This window comes from Callithrix jacchus, chromosome 17, assembly GCF_049354715.1.
Source record: "Callithrix jacchus isolate 240 chromosome 17, calJac240_pri, whole genome shotgun sequence".
In the NCBI taxonomy this organism is placed as follows: Eukaryota; Metazoa; Chordata; class Mammalia; order Primates; family Cebidae; genus Callithrix; species Callithrix jacchus.
The window spans coordinates 53295199-53321171 of NC_133518.1; the positions used below are offsets into that span (position 1 = coordinate 53295199).

Sequence of the window (25973 nt, forward strand, 5' to 3'; positions counted from 1 at the left end):
AAAAAGAAAATGTATGAAATGCCTGAAAAGAAATTCAAAATAATTATCTTCAGAAAACTCAATGAAATGCAAGCAAACACATATAACAATACAATAGAATCAAGAAAACAATTCATGTTTTGAATGAAAAATCCAACAGAGAGTTAGATTTCATAACAAAAAACAAATATTAAAACTGAAGAACCCAATGAATGAAATAAACAATATTGTTTATTTCATTCATTGGGTTCAAATAGTTAGAAATAGCTAGAAAGTGTCTGTTGAATGCTGCCAACAGAAAGAAATTGCAAATGTTTAAGATGATGAATATGCTAATTGCCTTAATCTGATCACAATACATTACATATATGTATCAAAACATCATTATTTACCTCATGAATGTGTACAATACTCACTCATCAATTAAACAATAAAATGTAAAAAAAATATAAGAAATAATACAATCAACAGCTTCAACAATAGACCAGATCAAGCAGAAGACAGGGTTTTAGAACTTTAAGACAGACTTTTTAAATAATGTGCTCCAACAAAAAAAGCAAAAAGAATAAAAAATAATTAAGGAAACCTATATAACATATGGGACATATTTTGGCAAAAAAAAAAATTTTCATTTTGGAAGTCCCAGGAGGAGAATAGATGGTTAAAAGCATAGAAAACCTATTTAATTAAATAATAGCTGAAAATTTCCCAAATCTTAGGAGAGATATAGACATCCAGATACTTGAAGCTCAAAGATCTCCAAATAAATTAATCACAAAAAGGTCCTATTTGAAATGCATTATAGTTACATGGCCAAAATTGAAGAAAGAATTCTGAAAACAGCAAGAGATAAGCGTCAAGTCAAATGTAAAGGAATCCCCATCAGACTAACAGCATATTTTCCAGCAGAAACCTTACAGGCCAGGAGAGAGTGGGATAATATATTCCAAGTGCTGAAAGAAAGAAATTGTCAGCCAAGAGTATTATACCCAACAAAGCCAACTTTCAGAAATTAAGGAGAAATAAAGTATTTCCCAGAAACCAAAAACAGGAAACTCATCAATACCCTTCCAAAAAATGCTTAAGAGAGTCCCACATTTGGAAGCTAAAGGACAATATCTATCATCATGAAAACACACAATAATGTAAACTCACTGGTAGAACAAATACAAAAATAAGAAAGAGGAAGGAACTAAACCTTATCACTACAGAAAATCATCAAACTGCAAAGAAAAACAGTAAGAAAGAAGTAAAGCATACACAAAACACTCAGAAAACAATAAACAAAATGACAGAGGTAAGTCTTCATTTATCAATAACAACCTTGGGGCTAAACAGTTTAAATTCCCCCAATTAAAAGATATAGATTGGCTGAATGAATAAGAAAAAACAAAACCCTACTTTATACTGCCTACAAGAAACTTGTGTCACCTGTAAAAACAGACTAGACTCTGAGTGAAGGAATGAAAAAATGTATTACATACAAATGAAAACCAAAAGTATATAGGAGTGTCTATACTTATATCAGACAAAAAGATTAGGGAAGATAAATAAACTAAGACCATTGAAATTGGAAAAGAGGAAGTTAAATTGCCCCTGTTTGCAGATAACATGATCTTATGTACAGAAAAACCTAAATACTCCACCAAAATTCTTTTAGAACTAATAAATTCAGTAAAGTTATAGGACACAAAATCAACATACAAAAACTGGTAGCATTTCTATATGCCAAAAACAACAACAACAAAAAGAAATCAAGAAAGCAATTCCATTTATACTAGCTACAAAAAAATATTTAGGAATAAATTTAACCAAGGAGATGAAAGAACTCTGCAATGAAAACTACAAAACACTGATGAAATAAATAGTAGAGGACACAAAAACAATGGAAAGACATCCTATGCTCATGAATTGAAAGAAATAGTATTGTTAAAATGATCATTCTACTCAAGCTACAGATTCAATGCATTTCCAATTAAAATACCAATGACATTCTTCATAGAAATAGAAAAAACGATCTTAAAATTCACATGGAAACACAAAAGATCCTAAGGAGCCATAGCAATCCTAATCAAAAAGAACAAAGCTGAATGCATCACTCTATCTGGCTTCAAAATATACCACAAAGCTTTAGTGACCAAAATAGCATGATATTGGTATAAAAACAAGTAGAATGGAATAGAGAACCTAGAAATGAATCTGACAATTTACAGCCATCTAATTTTCAGAAAAGGAGCCAAGAGCATACAGTAGTGAAAGAACATTATTTTCAATAAATGATGTTGGGAACACTGGATATTCACATGAAAGAAAACAAATTAGACTCCTAGCTCTCAGCATATACCAAAATGAACCCAATATGGATTAAATAATTAAATATAAGACTCAAAACTCTAAAACTACTAGAAGAAAACAGGGAAAATGCTTCAAGACATTGGTCTAGGAAAATATTTTTGGGGTAAGACTTTAAAAGCACAAGCAACAAAAATAAAAATAGGCAAATGGGACTATATCAAACTAAAAGCTTCTGCACAACAAAGAGTATCATCAACAGAGTGAGAGACAATCTGTAGAATGGAAGTAAATATTTGCAAAGTATTTACCTGACAAAATATCCAGGATATACAAGGAACTCAAAAAAATCAACAACTCAAAAAACCCCCAAATATTTTGATTTTCAAATAGGCAAATGATCTGAAGACATTTCTCAAAAACAGAAAAGCAAATGGCCAAGTACATGAAAAAAAAATAATTGACATTGCTAATAATCAGGGAAACACAAATCAAAACCACGATGAGATATCCCCTCACACTTGTTAGAATGACTGTGATCAAAAAGACCAAAAATAAATGCTGGTGAGGATACAGAGAAAAGGAAACTCACACAATATTAGTGTGATTGTAAATTAGTACAGCCATTATGGAAAACAGTATGGAGTTTCCTCAAAAAACTAAAAATAGAACTACCGCATGATCCAACAATCCTGCTACTGGTACCTAGCCAAAGAAAAGGAAATCAGTATATTGAAGAGGTATCTGTACCCCCATGCAGCATTATCCACAGTAGCCAGGAAAATGGGATCAAACTACAAGTCCATCAACAAATGAATGGATAGAGAAAATGTGGAATATATAAACAATAGAAAAAAATTCAGTCATAAATAAGAATTAAGTCCTGTCATTCATGGCAATGTGGATGACCCTGACATTAGGTTAAGTGAAATAAGTCAGGCACAGAAAGATAAATACCACAGTTCACACCCGTATATGAGCTCAACAGTTGAGCTCATAGAAGTAAATAGTAGAATAGTGGTTACTAGAGGCTAGTAAAAGTAGTGGGGAGGAGAAATGCGGAGGGGTTGGTTAATGCATACAAAATTACAGCTAGATAGGAGAAATAAATGATAGTTTTTTGTTGTTGTTGTTTTTTGTTTTTTGAGACGGAGTTTCGCTCTTGTTACCCAGGCTGGAGTGCAATGGCGCGATCTCGGCTCACCACAGCCTCCGCCTCCTGGGTTCAGGCAATTCTCCTGCCTCAGCCTCCTGAGTAGCTGGGATTACAGGCATGCACCACCATGCCGGGCTTATTTTTTTGTATTTTTAGTAGAGAGGGGGTTTCACCATGTTGACCAGGATGGTCTCGATCTCTTGACCTAGGGATCCACCCTCCTTGGCCTCCCAAAGTGCTGGGATTACAGGCTTGAGCCACTGCTAAGTTAATATTTCTTAGTGTGGCTCTACTGTTAGCATCATCAGCATCACCTGGGAATTTTTTAGAAATGCAAATTCCTACACCCCATTGGGTCTTACCGAATCCAATTCTGGGGATTAGATGCAGCAGTCTGATCGAGCAACACTTTTCAGTGATTCTGAATGCTTGGAAGTACCACAGCCACCTTTTTATCCCTCCTTCCACCCTTCCCCTGAGAAAAGATAATACTAAGAATGGCAAAGTAGTGACTCAAAGAAGTCAAGTCCTTTAATATATAATTAAGCTAACAAATAAGCCAGCTCTCGGCCTGCCTTACTACTAGACTTCCTCTAATGTGAGATAATAAATAAGCTACATTTTCTGTTACATGCAACCAGAAGCATCTTAATTGAGAGATTAAATGAGGGTGAAGAAAATTTAGTTTAGATGAATAGGTTAAAATGTTGGTTGATGGTTTGGTTGTTCCTATAAAAATGAAGAGTTTAATAAAATGTGAATTATTCAAATGATAAAATGAATAAAGTCAAGTACTGAAATGTTAAAGGTGATGTTACTCAATAGGAAGTTACAGAATAAGATGTCCAAAAACAGACTGAGGAAATGTGCCTGTTTTTTAAGTTAAATAATTGCCATATTAGCAGAAAGTTAAAAATTGGCCATTGACTTCAGAAATTCCATTGACAAGTTTTTTTATCACTCATTAGAAATATTTTTAAATTGTGTATTTTATTCTTAACATTGGTAATCTTTTAGAATTTTTACTTATATAGTTGTGTGCCCTGTCACTAGATTGTTTTCTTTAACTAATGATTACTTAGGAATTGCTAAAATGAAACTAAGTTTACACTTTCTTAAAGTATAACATAGTCTTTTCTTTTTCCCAAAAACTAGACAAAAATATTTATTATTTTGTGGTCTGCACATCAACTTGTTTCTATTTAACAATTAGAATAGTTAAAAAGCTATGACATTTGAGTTTTAAAAGAAACTATAGGTATTTTTTCCTCATTTAAATGACTGAAATGTGTATTTTAACCCTGAAAAAATACAAAAGTACTGGAATAGGTAAAGATGTCAACACTGCACATTTGATTAAAACATTTAAATTACTTTTGGGGAAATGAGAATCAATTCTCACTGAACAGACACCAAAACTACACATTTGTATATAATTAAATTTAATGCTCAAAATGCTGTGAAGTAAGCAGACTAGATTTTATTAATTGTTTTTTAAAGGTGATGAAGATCAGACTCAGCAGAAGCTCCCTACTCAAGAATTTCTCAGTGTTTAATGTCAAAGTTAGGTGTCTAATATCCATCTTGGCTTGTGTATCCCTCCATCCCTCAATGTTTCCACAATGAGGAAACATTCCAAAGAATATATTGGAATATACCACTATATATTCTTATTGGAGAATATATAAGAAGCTGCTTTATTTAATTACCTGCTGTAGTTTATCATTTTGTTTGCTAAATTCTTGCCTCTTTCAATTCAATATGCCCCCCTGCAATCTTAATAGTGTCTAATTCCTGAGTCAGGATATTTGCCCCATAGCTAATTTGATGCCTCCCCATGTTGTATTAATTAACTGTCTCTCTTAGTCATTCTTGGTCAATGTCTACATCTATTCACTTGTTATTATTCAACCTTCAGATACCATTACTGGAGAAATCATTCTCCAAGCAGATGCTCTTCTAGAATCCCTTGGGTTTATCTTCTCAGAGTTGAAAAGTACTGCTAAAATGGAAGTGTAATCTCATGAATAATAATCACAGATAGGCACAGTACTGCTAAAATGGGAGTGTAACTCATGAATAATAATCACAGATAGGCCTTTTACAGAGATTATTCAATACATAATTGAGACATGTTAATTAACATGCTCTATTGAAAAAATCAACAGAATACATATTAAGCATATGTCCTAGATCTAAAAGCCACTAAGTAGTATTAAGAATACTAATTTCATTTTCCCAGTTAAATTTTTGTTATTCAGAGTTTTTATAATTACATTTAAATAATAAGTAGAGTAAGGGCTAGGGAAAAATTGAGGGTTTTATTTTTTGTTTCTTTTAATTAAGATCTCATAATGGCTTTAGAAATTATGAAGGACATAACAACTATTATATATTTTTTTATATTCCATGATTTAAATCAACAATTGTAATTCTGAGTTGCCGCATCACTTTAACAGCTATCAAAGAGGATATAAACAGGTAAAAACATATTTTAGGTAACAGTCTTAGGGCCAAGATATTGCTTAAAGATTTTTTACTTTCCTAAGCATTAAGTTACACTAGACATCAGCCAAGGTGGATGAAAATGGTCAATTAAGAACCTGTGAAACTGTAAGTCATCATTAGTATCCCTCTGGCTTTGACAATGACTTACCATTGATATTGAAAATATATATCATCAAATGATCTGCATCAGCGGTTCTGAAAGTGTGGTCCCTTCTACCTGGAATTTTGTTAGAAATGCAAACTCTTGGGCCCTACCTCAGCTCTACTGAATTAGCAACTCTGGAGGTGGGACCCAGCATTCTGTTTTACTTAGTCCTTTAGGTGATTCCAATGCATGCTAAAGTTTCAACACTGTTTATAAGAAGCCTTAAGCTTTCATCTAAAAATATTTTGATAATGCCAACAGTACTGAATTCTAAAAAAGGAGTGAGAATGTACAGGTATAATTCAGAGATATTGCAAGCTTGGTTTGAGACTACCACAATAAAGCAAGTCACACAAATTTTTTCATTTCCCAGTGCATATAAAATTTATGTTTACACTATACTGTAGTCTATTAAGTGTTCAACAGCAAGTCTAAAACATGTACATACCTTAGTTAAAAAATACTTTATTGCTAAAGAATGCTAATGATCATCTGAGCCACCAATGAGTCATTATATTTTGGCTGGTAGGGGTTCTTCCCTTGACGTTAATGGCTATTGACTGATCAGGGTAGTGGTTGCTGAAAGTTGCAGTGGCTGTGGCAATTTCCTAAAATAAAACAATAATAAAATTTGTAGCATCAATTGACTCTTCCTTTCACAAATTTCTCTGTAGCATCTGATGTTGTTTAGTAGCATAGTAGAACCTCTTTCAAAATTGAAGTCAATCCTCTCAAACCCTGTCACTGCTTTATCAATTTGGTTTATAAAATACTATAAATGCTTTGTTGTCATTTCAACAATGTTCACATCATATCTACCAGCAATAGGTTTTCTGTGTTTTCTTATGAGGAAGAATTCCTTATCAGTTCAACTTTTATCATGAAATTGCAGCAATTCAGTAACATCTTCAGGCTCCACTTCTAATTCTAGTTATCTTGCCATTTCTACCATATCTGTACTTTCTTCCTACACTGAAGTCTTGAACCCCTCAAAGTCCTCCATGGGGGTTGGAATCAAGTTCTTCTAAACTCCTGTTAATGTTGACATTTTATCCTCTTCTCATGAATCACAAATGTTTTTAGTGACACCTACCTAGGAAGTTTTCTTTCTCTCCAGAATGTTTTCATTTGCCCCAATCCATCAGAGGAATCACTATCTATGGTAGCTATAGCCTTATGAAATGTGTTTCTTAAATAATAAGACTTGAAAGTTAAAATTATTCCTTGATCCATGGACTGAAGAATAAAGAACAGACATGAAAACATTATTCTCCTTATACCTCATGTCAGAGCTCTTGGGTGACTAGCTGCACTGTGAAGAGCACTAATATTTTGAAAGGAAGGTCTCAAGAATGGGCTTAAAATATTCAGTAAACCATTCTATAAACAGATCTGCTGTCCTACAGGCTCTGTTGTTCCATTGACAGAGCACAAGCAAAGTAGATTTAGCATCATTCTTTAGGGACCTAGAATTTTCCAAATGATAAATCATTGTTGACTTCAACTTAAAGACAACAGCTATCTTGGTCTCTAAAAAGAAAGTCAGCCTGTGGCTTTTTATCCACATTGAAAATCTGTTATTTAGTGTAGCCACCTTCATCAATAATCTTAGCCACATCTTCTGGATAACTTGCTGCCATTACTCCATCACTACCTGCTGCTTCACCTTGTACTTTTATGTTATGGAGATGGCTTCTTTCCTTAAACTTCATGAACCAACCTCTGCTATCTTCAAACTTTTCTTCTGCAGCTAACCCACCTCTCACCCTTCATAGAATTCAAGAGAGTTAGGGACTTACTCTGAATTAGGCTTTGGCCTAAGGCAATGTTATGCCTGGTTTGGTCTTGTATCCAGATCACTCAAACTTTCTGCACATCAGCAAAATTACTGTTTGGATTTCTTTTCATTTGTGTGTTCACTGGAGTAGCACTTTTAATTTCCTTCAATAACTTTTCCTTAGCATTCACAACTTGGCTAACTCATAAATGAGGCCTAGCTTTCAGGCCACCTCAGCTTGTAACATGCTTTCCTCACTAAGCTTAATCATTTCTAGCTTCTGATTTAAAGGGAGGGACATATGACTCTTTCTTTCACTGCAACATTTAGAGGCCATTGTAGGGTTACTATTGGACTTTGCCTCAGGAAATAAAAAGGCCCAAGGAGAAAAGAGCTGGAAAAATTATAGGTCAGTAGAGCAGTCAGAACACATGCATTTATCCATTAAGTTTTCTGTCTTATATGGGCACAGCTCAGTTCCCCCCACAACAATTGCAATAGTAACATCAAAAATGACTGAGCATAGGTCACCATACAGGTATAATAATAATGGAAAAGTTTGAAATATTGCAAGAATTACTAAAATGTGACACAGAGACATGAAGTGAACATGTGGTTTTGGAAAAATAGTGTCAGTGAACTTCCTCAATGCAAGGTTGCCACAAACCTTCAATTTATGAAAAACACAATTATCTGCGAAGTGCTATGTATATTCAAGTGAAGTGGAATAAAATTAAGTGTGACTGTATATGAGTATTTAAACGTCCTCCGGTATTCTTAAATTATATAAGACTTTGAACTTCTTTGAGTAGATACTTACTGGCCTAAAACCAGTTATTTTAAAATATGAGGGGAAAGGGTATTAAAATCATAAAGAAATCAGACTTCTCCCCACTTGGGTAACTGAATATCCATTGGCAAAACCATGGTTTGAAAGAATAAGAACAAAAGTAAGCAATTCAGTGGTAATAGAGCTACAGTTGTCATCCCAGCTATGAAGTCAGTTTTTGTTTTCTTATTCTAGGTCAGGACCTTTGGAACAATGCTTCTTTGACTAGGTGTATCACATTTTAGTAGCACCAGTTAGATGAAAGGAGAGGGGTGGGGAAGCTTCACAAAGTAAGGACAAAATGCCATTTTCTTGAAACTGGGTTTCTCAAACAATTATATCCTTAAAGAAAATAAGTTGTGTAACATTTCAGAGGCTCTAAAAATTTTAAGTATATTACACACAAATTTTATACTGGTAACAGAGTAAAAGAATAGTTTTTTGACACTAGTGAAAGGGCTTTATACTATTCTTACCATTTAATCACTTGATACAAACTTCTGTCTTTATTATCTAAGGCTAAAATGCTTCTATACTTTGCTTTATTTATTTTGAGATGTACGTATAAGCCATGTTATATCTATGCATAACTATCCTTAAATGGAAGCAGTGCTCACAATTCTGTTCTGTACTATTACCATATTACCCATGCTTACAACTTAACTAGTACAGAACGGAATTGTGAGCACTGCTTCCATTTAAGGACAGTTATGCAAAGATATAACAAAACAGGAGGATTCTAGAGTTTCTGCTATGAAGAGGATAGATAGATAGATAGATAGATAGATAGATAGATAGATAGACATAAAGTAGACATTTCAATACATTATCAATGAGTAAAATTCAGCAAAAAAAGTCAACATATGCTTGTTTATAGGGATTACACAAAGTTAAATTTTTTTTAATCAATATAAAAATCTTTATCCAGAGTATCAGACAAGTTACAGAAAGTATGTGTATTAGGCTGTTTTCATGCTGCTGATAAAGACACATCTGAGAATGGGAAGAAAAAGAGGTTTAATTGGACTTACAGTTTCATATGGCTGGGGAGGCCTCAGAATCATGGCGGGAGGTAAAAGGCATTTCTTACATGGTGGAAATGAGGAAGAAGCAAAAGTAGAAACTCCTGATAAACCCAGCAGATCTTGTGAGACTTATTCTCTATTATGAAAATAGCATGGAGAAGACTGGCCCCCATACACAGCCAAACCATATTATTCTGCCCTGGCCCCTCCAAATATCATCTCCTCATATTTCAAAGCCAATCATGCCTTCCCAACAGTCCCACAAAGTCTTAACTCATTTCAGCATTAACCCAAAAGTCCACAGTCCAAAGTGTCATCTGAAAGAAAGCAAGTCCCTTCTGCCTATGAGCCTGTAAAATCAAAAGCAAGATAGTTACTTCCTGGATACAATGGGGCACAGGTATTGGGTAAATACAGCCATTCCAAATGGGAGAAATTGGCCAAAACAAAGGGGTTACAGGACCCATGCAAGTCTGAAATCCAATGGAACAGTCAAATCTTAAAGCTCCAAAACTATCTTCTTTGACTCCAGGTCTCACTTCCAGGTCAAACTGATACAAGAGGTGGGTGCCCATGGTCTCAGGCAGTTCCACCCCTATGGCTTTGCAGGGTACAGCCTCCCTCCTGGCTGCTTTCATGGGCTGACATTGAGTGTCTGAAATTTTCCAGGCACACGGTACAAGTTGTCAGTGGATTTATCATTCTGGGGTCTGGAGGATGGTGGCCCTCTTCCCACAGACTCACTAGGCAGTGCCTCCATAGGGATTCTGTATGGGGGCTCTGACTCCACATTTCCTTTCCACACTGCCCTAGCAGAGGTTTTCCATGAGGCCCCCATCCCTGCAGCAAACTTCTGCCTGGGCATCCAGGTGTTTCCATACACCTTCTGAAATCTAGATGGAGGTTCCCAAATCTCAATTATTGACTTCAGTGCACCTGCAGGCTCAATAGCATGTGGAAACTGCCAAGGCTTAGGGCTTCCACCCTCAGAAGCCAGTCTGAGCTGTACATTGGCCCCTTTCAACCATGGCTGGAGCAGCTGGGACACAGGGCACCAAGTCCCTAGGCTGCACACACCACGGGGACCTTGGGCCAGGCCCATGAAACCACTTTTTCCTCCTGGATCTTTAGGCCTGTCATGGGAGGGGGTGCTGTAAAGGTCTGTGACATCCTGGAGACATTTTTCCCATGGTCTTGGGAATTAACATTAGGCTCCTTGCTACTTAGGCAAATTTCTGCAGCCAACTTGAATCTCTCCCCAGAAAATGGCTTTTTCTTTTCGATTGCATATGCAGGCTGCAAATTTTCTAAACTTTTATCCTCTGCTTTCTTATAAAACTGAATGTCTTTAGCAGTGCCCAAGTCACCTCTTGAATGCTTTGCTGCTCAGAAATTTCTTCTGTCAGATACCCTAAATCATCTTTCTTAAGTTCAAAGTTCCACAAATCTCTAGGGCAGGGGCAATATGCCACCAGTCTATTTGCTAAAATATAACAAGAGTCAACTTTGCTCCAGTTCCCAACAAGTTCCTTATCTCCATCTGAGACCACCTCAGCCGGGGCCTTATTGTCCATATAAGTACCAGCATTTTGGACAAAGCCATTCAACAAGTCTTTAGGAAGTTCCAAACTTTCCCACATTTTCCTGTCTTCTTCTGAGCCCTCCAAACTGTTCCAACCTCTGGCTGTTACCCAGTTCCAAAGTCGCTTCCACATTTTTGGGTATCTTTTTAGCAACACCCCACTCTACTGGTATCAATTTACTGTATTAGTCTGTTTTCATGCTACTGATAAAGATATATGCAAGACTGGGAAGAAAAAAAGGTTTAATTGGACTTACAGTTTCACATGGCTGGGGAGGCCTCAGAATCATGGCGGAAGGTGAAAGGTACTTCTTACATGGTGGCAGCAAGAGAAAATGAGGAAGAAGCAAAAGCAGGAACCCTTGATAAACCCATCAGATCTTGCGAGACTTACTCACTGCCATGAGAATAGCATGGGAAAGACCAACCCCCATGATTCAATTACCTCCCCCTAGGTCCTTCCCACAACACCTAGGAATTCTGCTTGGAAGAATAGTAAATCATGTGTTTAATATTAATTAGACTAATATAAGAGTATAGAGATCTATTTGGATTTGCAAATAATTCTTTTTTGAATATAAATGGCAGCAGAGGAGTCTGAGACCTTTGAGTTTTAGCAGTACCAGAACATCTGTATCTTCATTGTATTTTTAATAAAATAAATTGAAAGAATACCCTCTACTTCATTCAATGAGGTTGAGAGCTGAAGCTGCTCAGAATAGGATCTCATACATCATCTTTTTGAAGCAGTGTATGGCATGGACTTTTGTGTATTATAGTGTAATATCATTTTTTTGTTGTTGTTATACCTTTTCTCCAGAGCTGGCTTTTCTTGAAAGCCAATAAAGCTTAAGTTTCAAGGTCCTTCACTTGCAGAATCCTCTTTCAAGGCCCCAAGAGAGACCTAGTAATGTTCTCATAATGTTACGATTAAAAAAAAAATGCAAAATATATTTTAACTGCAATTGACTTGAGAGCACTCTTTTTACTAACTTTCCCTCCTTCACAATTCTGCTCCTATCAGGTAGCACTGAAGTGGCCATAGGTATATTTTGGATCTGGCTCAGAAAAAGTTTAGATGGGGATACAGTTAGATTTTTCACTTGGATTTAGTGGATTATATAACTGTGGTTTGTAGTCACGCCTGTGCATGGTTAAGTTATTGCTGTTTTGGTGGAGAAATGACATACAGGAATATCCCTACTACCTGTACTAAATCACTGGGCTGAAATCTTGATATAAATATGTTGCTTGGTGCTCAGCACCCAAAGTATGTGGGAAGTAAAGGAGAAACAAAGCCAAAAGCTAGGGATGGAACTTTTCTAGACTCGAATGAAAAACAAATATACATTAACTATGTTAGGGGAGTGTCTGAATTTTCTTTCTCTCTTTACAGAATATTTAAAAATCAGCCAGGCGTGGTGGCTTAGACCTGTAATTTCAACACTTTGGGAGGCCAAGGCAGGCAGATCACTTGAAGCCAGGAGTTCGGGACCAGCCTGCTCAACATGGTGAAACCCTGTCTCTTATTTTAAAAAAAAAAAAAGAATATTAAAAATAATTATCATTGTGTAAGGAGGTCAGTAAAGACCCTGTGGCCCCTGCAATGTAGGAACAAACATTTTAGGGTGCACCCATTAATTTATCATTGGTAAAAACACTTACTTCCTAGATCTTATGATCCTTGTGATATTTGTCACTCAGATTTGTAATTCATTGATTTTTTTTGTTCCATTCTAAATAAATATTCACTTCGTATCTAACTTAATACTGATAATTTTGTGATGTTAATTTTATGTGTCAATTTTACTGGATTAAGGGATGGTCAGAGAGCTTGTAAAAAAAAAAAACATCATTTTTGGGTGTGTCTGTGAGGTGTTTGTGGGAGAGATTAGCATTTGCATCAGTGGACTGAGTAAAGAATATTTGCCCTCAGTAAGAATTTTCCTCATTCAATCCATTGAGGACTTAAATAGGACAAAAAGGCAGAGGAAGGCTGGATGTGCTTTCTCTGAACTGGAACATTAATCTTCTCCTGCCTTCAGATATTAGTGCTCCCAGTTCTCACCCCTTCTGATTCTTAATAAATTACATTGCTGGCTTTCCTGGTTTTCAGGCTTATAGACAGCAGATTATGGGATTTCTCTGCCTCCATAATTGCATAAGCTGATTCCCATAATAAATACCTCACCCCCTAGAGAACCCTGATACAGACTTTTGAGACAAGGTCTCACTCTGTCACCCAGGCTGGAGTGCAGTGGTACAATCTTAGCTCACTGCAACCTCTGTCTCTGAGGTTCAAGTGATTCTCCTGCCTCAGCCTCTTGAGTAGCTGAGACTACAGATGTGTGCCACTATGCCTGGCTAATTTTTGTATTTTTCGTAGAGACAGGGTTTCACCATGTTGTCAGGCTTTCTTGAACTCCTGACCTCAGGTGATCTACCTGCCTCGGCCTCCTTAAGTGTTGGGAATACAAGCGTGAGCCACCACACCATGCTAAGAACCCTGATACAGATTTTATATTATTTTTCTTAAACAAAGTCTCCAAAATTGAATAAACTTTAAACTTAGCAAAAACCTGGATTTCCACCTATATAAGGTATTTTCCCAACACAATAGTTATGATGGTTTTATTTTCAACTTTTTTATCCTCATTAATGAGAGAAAATCTGAGGTCAAGGTAAAAAGGAAGGAAAAAACAAGAAAGGAAGGAGTGAAGGGAAGAAAGAGAAAAAGGAATCCTACCTATGGGAGGTATCTCTGTATGAGGGAATAAATTGGGCTTTGGAATCAGCAGACAAACGTGGAGCGAAAATCTCAGAGTCATCATTTATGAGCTAGATAACAAGTTATTTTACCTCTTGAAACCTCAGTTCTCTCACCTATAAAATGGGGATAATACCACGGGCCTTACAAGGTTATTATGAGAAATAAATTACAACGCACAGAAAGCACCTCGTCAAATGTCTGGCAATATAAGGCATTTAATACAATTTAAAATGCTTTATTTTTGAATGCATAACCCAAGTTGTATCTCCTGAAATAGCCTTACTAATATGCTACCTTCAGGGTGAGCAGGAAAGAGATAATTCCAACATTTTTCCTGCTCTCTTCACAGCAAATCATGAACAGTACAACATATGTGGGGAGTTCATTTCATTTTCTGTCAAGACATGGGATCTGTACAAGGTGCAAAAATATGTCATCTTTCATTCTGAACAAAAGTTAACAAATAAAATGTTGTAGATGAACTGTCTAAAATGTAGAATGAGATCAATTTGCAAATTTACGAATTTTTGTAAAAAGCTAAGCTGCCACTCACAGAAAAGGGTTTTGCACCTTATGTTAGGTTCAATGAAAAATAATCATAAATTAACTGTGTTATGGCAGTATCCAAATTATCTTTCTATTATCTCTTGAAGAATATTTAAAAATCATCACTCTATGAGGAGGTGATAAAAGACTTTGTGGCCCCCACAATGTAGGAACAAAACATTTTAGGATGCATCTGTTAACTTTTAATTGGTAAAAATACTTATTTCCTAGATTTTGTGATGCTTGTGGTATTTGTCATTCAAATCTGTAATTTGTTGTGGTTTCTAATTCAATTTCTTATTCTAATAATGTGCTTATTTCAAAGACAAAGCAACAGTTTTGATATTCATCCACTTACTGACTCCCATGTTTCAAAGATGCCTGAGCATGGTAGGTTAGAAAAATCTTAAAGTAGATGAAAGGATTAGAAATAGCTTAGAAGTCAACCCAGGGGCCAGATGTCTCTTAGGCATGCCTGACACTTCACAGCTGTGATGCTGTGGACAAAAAAGATGGAACACCTTCAGAAGAGACCGTAACAAACAGCAAGTTGTCAGCACTGACCATATTAAAGAAAATCTGAAGGTACAAGAGGCTTGATTGAAGAAGAACTAACAATGTGTTTAAAATGCCACAAAGTAACCTGAAATTTCTTGGTGCCACCATTCATCAATGACTGCTATATACACTTAGCTATTTATCCTTATACTGGAGGGGGTTATATAACCTTTAAACTATGGATTAGAAGTAGTTAAGTGGTTGACTAGGCTTAGAAAAGCTAGTCACAGGTACATAGCTCTTGAGGTATTTGCTAAATATAACTTTATTTCTTTCCTTTGACGGAGAATTACATGCTACTGTAATCTCCAAAGACATTTAATTCTGTCTTCTTTGGTCTTAGATTCTAGAGCAACATCTAACAGTGTGGAGTATTTACCACTAACCAAATAAAACAGGTGAATTATAACTGATACGTCTGCGCCCTCTCCCTATTTCTGAAATATCTGAATTGTTCATCTCTCTATTGCCTATTGTACTAGAATATCAGAACTGGAACCTAATAAGTCATTCGATCTTCTCTTCCATGATGCAGAAACCATTGCCACAACATCCACTAAGGAGGGGTCACATACCCTTGCACTCTGCAGAAGATAATTCATTCCTTTACTTTTCATTTTTAGAAAGTTCATCTTTATTAGTATGTCATAACCCCTCCCTGCAATTCTACCTATTAGTCATGGTTATTTCCTCTGGAACCTCCCAAATGCATACCTAGCTTTCTTCATGAATTGGTCCTATGTTTATTTTTTTTAATTTATTTTTTAAATTATACTTTAAGTTCTTGGGTAAATGTGCAGAACATGCAGGTTTGTTACATAGGTATACACATGCCACGGTGGTTTGCTGCATCCATCACCCCATCATCTACATTAGGTATTTCTCCTAAGGTTATTCCTCCCCAATCACCCCACCCGCTGCTATCCTTCCCCTAGCCCTCACACCCCAAGAGGCCCCAGGGTGTGTTGTTCCCTTCCCCGTGTCCATGTGTTCTCATTGTTCAACACCCACTTATGAGTGAGAACATGTTGTGTTTGGTTTCCTCTTCTTGTGTCAGTTTGCTGAGAATGATGGTTTCTAGCTTCATCCATGTCCCTGCAAAGGACATGAACTCATCATTTTTAATGGCTGCATAGTATTCCATGGTGTATATGTGCCACATTTTCTTTATCCAGTCTATCATTGATGGGCATTTGGGTTGGTTCCAAGTCTTTGTTATTGTGAACAGTGCCACAATATACATATGTGTGCATATGTCTTTAAAATAGAATGCTTTATAATCCTTTGGTATATACCCATAATGGGATTGCTGGGTCAAATGATATTTCTATTTCTACATCCTTGAGGAATTGCCACACTGACTTCCACAATGGTTGAACTAATTTACACTGCCACGGACAGTGTAAAAGCGTTCCTATTTCTCCACATCCTCTCCAGCATCTGTTGTCTCCTGATTTTTTAATGATCGTCATTCTAACTGGCGTGACACGGTATCTCAGTGTGGTTTGATTTGCATCTCTCTAATGACCAGTGATGATGAGCTTTTTTCATGTTTGTTGGCTGCATAAATGCCTTCTTTTAAAAAGCATCTGTTCATATCCTTCACCCACTTTTTGATGGGGTTGTTTTTCTCTTGTAAATTTGTAGATTTTGATTATTAGTTCTTTGTATTTTTGGTTATTAACCCTTTTTTAGATGGGTAGATTGCAAAAATTTTTTCCCATTCTGTTGGTTGTGGTTCACTCTAATGATAGTTTCTTTTGCTGTGCAGAAGCTCTTAAGTTTAATTAGATCCCATTTGTCTATTTTGGCTTTTGTTGCCATTGCTTTTGGTATTTTAGTCCTTGCCTATGTCTATGTCCTGAATGGTATTGCCTAGGTTTTCTTTTAGGGTTTTTATGGTGTTTGGTCTCTGGTACCAAAACAGAGATATAGCCCAATGGAACAGAATAGAGTTCTCAGAAGTAACACCACATATGTACAACCATCTGATCTTTGACAAACCTGACAAAAACAAGCAATGGGGAAAGGGTTCCCTGTTTAATAAATAGTGTTGGGAATACTGGCTAGCCATATGCAGAAAGCTGAAATTGGATCCCTTCTTTGTACCTTACACAAAAATTAACTCCAGATGGATTAGAGATTTAAACATGAGCCCCATGATTCTTAAGTCCTACCTTAACCACTCAGCCATTCTTGAACTATAGCACTATGATTCTTACAAAACACATACACAAACACATATACAAAAGCAATCATATATCTTCCTCACAAAGCCTGACATCCAGGATTATTTCAAGCACTTCAGTTTTAAGATAGAACTCATTGCACCCCTACTCCCCCCATTTGCTCATTCCACAAACTTGTATTCAGTGCCTTCTATCTGTCAGGCACTTAGCTAGTCACCTGGGACACATCAGGAATCAAATAGCCCCACAGAGAGATGCAAAATTGCTACCAAGATAAGTACAGCAAAGGAGAGTTACCAAGTGCCTTCAAAGGATGTAATGAAGCAGGTGAAGTTCAGAAAAGGCTGCCCTAAAGGAGTTAATATTGAATTAAAATCTGAAGGAAGAGAAGATACTAATTGAGGGAGGATAGAAAGAAGACTATTGGAACAGAGGCCCTGGCCAGGAAGTAGCAGGGAAACTTGCATAGATAGAAGAAGGGTGCTGTAGCTAGGGAACAGGGTTGTGATGGTTAGCATTGGGTGTCAACTTGATTGGATTGAAGGATGCAAAGTATTGTTCCTGGGTGTGTCTGTGAGGGTGTTGCCAAAGGGGGTTAAAATTTTAGTCAGTGAACTGGGAGAGGCAGACCCACCCTTAATCTGGGTGGGCACCATCTAATCAGCTGCCAGAACAGCTAGAATAAAGCAGGTGGAAGAAAGTGGCATGAGGAAATTGTCTGAGTCTACCAGCCTTCAATTTTCTCCCATGCTGGATGCTTCCTGCCCTGGAACATCAGACTCCAAGTTCTTTAGCTTTTGGACTGTTGGACTTACACCAGTGATTTCCCAGGGGCTCTCAGGCCTTTGGCCACAGAGTGAAGGCTGCATTGTCACCTTCCCTTCTTTTGAGGTTTTGGGACTCGGACTAACTTCCTTGCTCCTGAGCTTGCAGACAGCCTATTGTGGGACTTTACCTTGTGATCGTGGAACTCATACATCAATTCTCCTAATAAACTCCTCTTCTTATATACAAATATCCTCTAGCTCTGTCCCTTTAGAGAACTCTGACTAATACAGGGGGTCAAGGTCAACATGCAGCAGGGAGAGAATTGGAGCTGGACCACACAAACCCCTCCATGTTAGGGAGCTTTGTCTATATGCAAAAAGCAAATGGAAGCCAATGAAACATCATAAGCATGGAGCTAAGGGGTAGTACTCAGAAGACCTCTCTGTAGATTACTGGGAGACCAATGAGGAAGCTATTATAGTACTTCAGGCAAGAAGTAAAGATGGTCTCTGGGCTAGGGTGTTGAAAGAGGCAAGCAGACCAACTGGTTTGGGAGATATTTATGGGTAGAACTGAAAGGACTTGGTGATAGATTAAATATTGACTAAGGGAACAGAAAGCACCAAAGATGAACCCAGGTGTCTGCCGAAATATCAGGATGGTGATATTTTCTTAGAGAGTGAAGACAGGTCTGTGAGAGAGAAAGACCATGAGGGTGGTTGCTGACAACTAGAAAGCTATTCATCTTCACGCACGCTATCAATGAAAACTCTTAGGCATCTTATAGGTAATGTGAAAAGCTATTGGTAACTTTTTATTTTAGTAAATACATAGCTCTTTTTAAAAATTTATCCCTTCAGATAGAGGAAACAGTTGCCATTATCATAATAAAATATTTCCACTTTTAATGTCACATTTAATAATCAGAAATATTAAAGTTCAGCTTCATGTTATCACAATTTAACTGTCAATGTTACCTATATATAATTATATAAATTCCTCCACAGGAGCGGTACAGACTCTCTGGCCTCTATCTTAACCCATTTATGCCTGAGGTCGCAATTTTTTGAATTTCTGCAATCAGACCTTGGTGATGGCCTTGAGCAACAGGATGTAAATAACTCCCACATGCTTAGCGTTCCAATAATGAAACACTAGGCATAAATGGGATAACATTTATTCAGTTCTACAAGGAAAATCTTTTCTTCCTTCTTGTGAAAGGCTGAAACTTTTTTCTACCCAAGCACAAGGAAATGGGAGAAGCACTTTTGGTTTCCCCTCAGATATCATTTGAACTGACAATGGACAGCATTTCATGACTTTTTAGAAAGGCTTTTTACAATGAATAGCATCGGTATATGCTCTACATATAACCAACTTACTGACTGTATGGAGCTAAAAATATTTCTTAAGTCAAGCTATAGTGAAACGTATGTCATTTTACCTAGAGAATCAGAGCCTACATCAGCAACCTAAATCCTTACATAGCCTAGGAAATCTCAATATAGTTTTTTTTTGAGTGGGGAGTTCTTAATTTTTATAGTACGATTCAGAGCAAGTATGATAGCCAAAATGCAGAAATATGTTTCTAAAATTCAAATTAAATTCCAATATTTATTTAACAATTCAACTTTGAGGTTAGCATTCATTAAGAAACAAAGTAGCAAAGAGAAAAAAATCCAGTGAGCCTGCTCCAACTAGAAACACTTTCTTAAGCCATTGAAAGGAAGCTTTAGAACAGCCCCCAAAACAAAATTTGATTCTACTCTGTAATTAAAATGTAGCTATAGCACACACCCCCTGGGCCCAAAGACCACTCTCCCCATTTTAAGTAGATTTACTGTTAAACAAGCAAGACTTGTCAGGTCAGCTCTTAAATGGTATTTCTTAATCAGAAAAAAAAAAAGAAGTCTGTTCAAGAGAGCAAGTCATTGGTACAGGTCATCCCAAATTCTTGTAGATTAAATTAGCTTGCCTATGTTTTCTGACCCCTTGTTTGCTTTCTTCCTGCAGGGACACATAGAAGAGGGTGATTGAGACTGGTGAAGCTGCTGAAGGGCAGTGTTAAGTTGAGGGACAAGGCACAGAAGAGCAGGCTCTGCTCTGCCTCAGTCTCTCATCAAAAGGTCTTGTTATTGACTAGTTGACCCTCAGGCATCACCTTTTCTCTGGACCCAGCCTGTAGAGTTTTTTTCTCATATGGCATTTTTCTACATCTCTGCTTAGGGGTTCACAAGCCATACAGAAAAGGCACGAAAATGAGAGTCAAGTGAACCAAATTCTAATCCCAGCACTGACACAAATGAGCCACATGAACTTGGGCAAATCTCTTAGCCTATGACACTAGTTTGATGTCTGTAAAATAAATTCCTCTACATGATTTTCTGTAAATCTCAATAGCCTCTGCTTACTAAGAATAATAAACCTATTATCACCATCTCTTACCCTCACCTGCACAGCAATGTCCCAGCCCCCTGAACCCTCCAGCCCCATGGCTTCTCTAATACTTACAAAGTCCCCTTCATCCATTCAATTACGTTAATTTATCATCTAAGGGCCAGATTTATGCTTAGCACTGGGACTAAACTAGCAAACAAAAAATAACCTATTCACTGCATTGAGCTAAAATAAGATTTTCATATAAGCAGAAAATTCTGACTGCTACAGGCAACACAGACTGTAGGGTAATGAGAGTGAAGACGGAGACATGAATTGGAATACTACTGCAATAGTTCAAGTAAGAGACGATGGTTGGCAGGATTGGAAGGGTGAAGATGGAGAATTCAATAACTATTTTGGAAGTCTCACTAAAGGAATAGGAAGAGAAGGCACGGGGAGAAAGGGCAAAAGATAGGTGCCAAGGTGAATCCCAGGTTTCTGGTTTGAGCTTTTGTGTTGATTGATGGAAAAACCTGGGGAGGGGCAGGTTTGAGGATCCAGCTTGTGGAGTTCTCGTTGAACACATCACTCTGCAACATTCACAATATATTCAGGTGAAGATATAAAGTAGACAATTGGATGCAAGACTGAAGTGCTCTGGATATAAACATTTGGGAGTTGTCAGCAAATAGGGGTTTGAAACCATGGGAATAGAGGAACTCACACAGGGAGAGATAACAGGCTGTCCCACATGAGCTCACAAATTGTCTTCTCACATAGTTTGGTGCTAGCACCCATATGCAGACCAACAGTGCTAGCCCCTAAAAGCAGTACTACCCAGGGGTTCAAGGGGCACTCGGTTCTTGGCAGGCATCCCTAGGCTAAAGCTAGACTACAGTCAACTCAGAAGTGGAGCAAATTCTCCTTTCCACACTAGTGTCCTGCTTGGTCACCTGAGCCACAGATCAGGCTGCCAAGTCTCTAGTACTCAGGAGAACACTGTCTGTAAGTCTTGCTGATTCCTCATAAATTAGACACCAACATCTGTGCCAGACGCTGGATGTTGCCCTCGATCAAAATAAAATAACTGCATGCATTCAGCAAACCTACTCAAACTCACCTGAGACTCCATTTGGGCTCTGGCTGCCCGCTACCATCCCCAACACCACCATTACTACTACACCATTTGAATAATTCTGAGAGAAATGTTAACAAACGTTCCCAACCTTAATTAAGATTGAGACCTTAATTAATGGTCTTAATCTTCTACCTATGTAGGGATTTGGCTTTGTGAAACACTTGCTACAAGAGAACCTAGGGAAGCAAAGGATGTAATATTTGTTCTCAGTATGATAAATAACCTACCAACCTATTGATTGCTGCATCACAGGAATAACACTACCACCACCACTACCAAACGAATCAACCCTCAAGTCAAATCTTCTTGTCTGTATGACACCAAGTGGGAGGAGAAGAGCACTAGGAGCAGCTTTAACCAAGAAAGCATACATGAACAGGGTGTGTATAACAATGATTACAATTTGGATGACAGAAAAGGGGTGTGGGGACTTTCTAGGTCCGGGCAAGGGATGAGTAAAGGCAACAAAGAAGGTGTGTGTCACAGACAATCCAATGTATACCCTCTACCTGTTGTATGGGTCACCTTTATACCAGTATTTGCCAGGCTCCAGGTAAGCCTTGAGGAACCAAAAAACAAGATGACATCCAGTGTCAGCTACGCATGGGTAAACATATATTTACATAAAACCACACGATTTAATACACAGAATATAGCAATGGCCTTATCTGAAGCAGACAAAATATCTTGGAAACTGAAGACTTCATTCTCCCAGCAGCCCTGGAGAAAGCCCATTTAATCCGAGTCTTGAAGATTGTACAGGAGACCTCCAGGTGGGCATGTGCTAAGTAAAGGAGAGAATTCTAGGCTAGAGGAGGGAGTGCATTTGAATGTGCAGAAGTAAAGAAGCAGATGGTATTCTGGGATATTCCCCAAATATGTAGAACTCAACACTGTTGGTACCTAGCAGTGTTAGGTGAAAGATTTTAAGTGGCTTGCAGACACTACATTCACTAACACTGCAGACACTAACACTGAATCACTTGGGATTGAGAAAATGATCTTTTAATTTTAATTCCCTTCCATCCTTTTAATTCCCTTCCATCCTCACCCAGGAAACTTTCTGATTTGGTTCCTAGGATACTCTAACCTCTCTCTCAAAAGCTAATCTTCCTTATTAACAAATGAGCAGGTTTCAGGCTTGGAGGTTTTAAGGCAATAGTATCTACCTAGAATTTAATACTATTTTGCTTTACTTATGGGTGATGACAATGGTTTTCCATTTACAGTCATGATAGGAAATTTTTTTCTAAATAAACTCTAATAATATGATTTAAGTATAAATATAGAAAAATATTGAGGAGTTAATCATACAGACATGGTAAATTCAGTAAGAAATATGACAGTGGTATGTGAACATAAGAAAATATTCTCAAGGAGAAAAGTTAGCAGGGTGATATTTTGCTATTACTAGATTGTTCAGGGATGAAGCATGGTAAAATGGATAAAATTGAAAGCCATGTGATAGAAATTCACATCTTCCTCTGGTCCCTTCTAGCTGCATGGGCAAGGACTCTTAAGGGCTCTAAGTCTCAATCCCTTCACCTTTATATTAAGGATTAGTTTTTACAAGAATGTAAAGGATTAGAGGCAACAAATACGCAGGTCATAAGATTGCAGACATTATTAACCTCCTTTATAACTTCCCAACAAGCTTTCAAGGTTAGTTATGATTGACTCTGACCTAATTTCTCTAATTTTGTGAGACATTAGGTCTGCAGAGCTGTAATTGACTTGAAAAAGAAATTAAATATATTATTTCTCTTAGTTTTTCAATTAAGAAATTAAGAACTCAGCATAATGCTCACTCCCAGCTGTTCCTAGGTTGTCACAAATGGTTGCAAAGTGGGGAGGGGACCCACCCAGTCCAAGTTAGAGGTTTTATGTTAAATAATAAAGGTCTTCTGAATGCACTTTGCAACACCTCTTAAATAAACTAAAAACAAAAAACCATAGAACTATACAAGCAATAGAGCCACATCTCTGAAAACTTACAACACTGAGAAAAGGGAAAAAAATCACTCAATTCACATTGCACAGTTTTGGTCCCATCCTTTCTGTCACCTCTCTTCATCCCATAACAAATGAGGCCTGAAGAAGCCTGTGAAGATTGCAAATTTGGTAAACAAAAACTCAGAGCCCTACCGCTTGGTTCTCTAGCTTTCTACTTCAAAAGCAAGTACAGGCTGAGACTCGGAAACCAAGAGGTTTTTCTTTTAATGGTGACACCTTGCCTAAGTAAGAGATAAACTGGACCAGCCCACCTCCCTTAGGGAACAGAGTCTGTTTGAATTCCTGGCCCTTGGAAAACTATTAAAGCAGGGCATACAAGCAGTTTCCCCTCAAACAGTAGCAATAATTTTTATTTTCCAAATTATGCATTGCCTTTTTGGGAAACCTGTCAGAGGATTTTCTGACTGCTAAACCTATCTTGTATTTCCTGGAAGTGTTTTATTAAGTGGGTCATCTTAGGATGAAAAAATACAGGACACTGGTGATATCCTCTGCACAGTTTTGCAGTTACAGTTACAACCACAATGCACGAGCAATTTCTGACTGCTGGGTCTTGGGTATATAGCTATACATTTGTCCTTCACATTGTGTACCACCGCCACACTTCTTTCTAAAGGAACCACTAGATTTAAATGGATCAGATATTGCTATTTCTTCTCACAATTTGGTAAAATTCATAAAAATCATTTTTAGAAATGTCTTTTTCAGAGACTAAAGGAATAAAATGATACAAACCTCATGCCATAAAAATGAGTGCATGATTTTAAATGAGATTTTAAATCAGACATTTTAAGTTTTTTAAATGCTTATATTCCCAAGCGATAGTGTCTCCTCCTAGAAATCATAGCTTTTGATTGGCTAAAAAGATTGAAAATGGCAATGCTCTACCTCCTACCTTTTACACACACAAAAACGACCAATTGCTTCTGAATGATCTTTACAGCTTGTTAATGATCTATTTAAGGTTATCATAGTTTATAAAATGTTTTTGTTTTGCAAATTCTGGCTATATAAACATAACCATAAATACAAGAAGACAAGTGTATTTCTAGGGCCTAATACTTTCTTTGTTGAGATATTAATAGTTTCACATTTTGTATCTGAGGCATTGGAAAATGAGCAAAGAATCCAAAATTGAACTCTGATAGAGTAGTTTAGCTCTTTAAAAGAAAGAAAGGCATGTGGCTTCATTACAGAACTCTGCTTAATCTCAGGATCTAAATGTTCCAAGTTTAAATGAATTCTCACAAGTCTGCTTGCTTTCTGATTGCCAAGTCTGAACAGCCACAAGCAGGATCTGACCTGTGCCTTTAAACATGTAAACCAGCACAAATGAAATCACTAAGCGACGCAAAAAGCAACAAGGAACAAGCATCCATTAATTTCAAAGATAATATAAACAAAATGATACCTGTTCTTCAGCTCTTTGGTTTCTGAGCGTCGATAAATATCTCCTAATTGTATGGAGAGGATATTTTTTAAAATAAGAGAATCTAGATGGAGGCAACAGACTATCCATAGTGAGGAAAGCAAGAGGGTCCTCGTCTGCACCTCCTTGTCAGCAACCATATGAAATTAGAAACTTAGCAATTCCTCAGATGCCTAAAGATTTGTTTGTAGCTCGACCACTTCCCTCCTACAAACAAAGCAAATGTTCTTCTCCTTGCTATTTCCTCTTTTGGGTAGAGTTCCTGGTGAAACCAGACAGCCAAGTATGAACACTGTCTAGAAGCGTCCAGAAATGCAACGCCCAAAGGGCAATAGGAGCCAGGAGGAATTCAGGGGCTGGTCCACAGAATGCAAATTGCCTAGTGGTAGTGATGCGACTGTCCTATTTCTAGCAACAGTATTCTGTTGCAAGCTATGTTAATATTAGCTAGCTGGTGACTTTCCATACCCACAGATTCTCATGAGGCTTAATTTTAATTCTTCTGACACTTTTTCTAGTTCTTAAACAGGGCAGGAGATGTGGTTTTTTCAGTTTCCTTCTAGATTTCTTATCATCATGAGCACACACAGACTACCCTCAGTCGCGGTCTGAGCTCGAAAGTGTTGATTCATTCAGTCTTGAGAAGACTGTTTTAGGGGACTTCTAAAAAAATTTAACCAATTACCTCACTCTTCATTGTTATCAAGGAGCTCACTGTCAGCACTGAAAACGTTTGGCTTGCACTGCGGTTCATTATGCAACATGCCCAGTAACCAGACACTTTACATTAGTTGAACAATAGCCGCAGATTCTGAGTTAAAAGGCTTCTCTCCTAGACTCCTTATCTCAAATCCACAGGCTGAATTCAGAAACATTAACTTGCCCTAGGC

General features: G+C 37.3%; 1 protein-coding gene across 5 annotated transcripts in view; it reads right to left on the minus strand.

The window, feature by feature from the left end:
* The window catches only part of ATP2C1 (ATPase secretory pathway Ca2+ transporting 1), a 166917-nt gene extending 141518 nt beyond the window's left edge, over nt 1–25399 (minus strand). For all 5 annotated transcript variants that reach the window (XM_078354231.1, XM_054246855.2, XM_008983843.5 and 2 more), the window contains exon 1: nt 25066–25399. In XM_078354231.1, coding sequence (XP_078210357.1) covers nt 25066–25173 — 108 coding nt within the window. In that variant the 5' untranslated portion in view covers nt 25174–25399. The remainder of the gene's footprint in view (nt 1–25065) is intronic.
* Between the last annotated feature and the right edge of the window lie 574 nt (nt 25400–25973).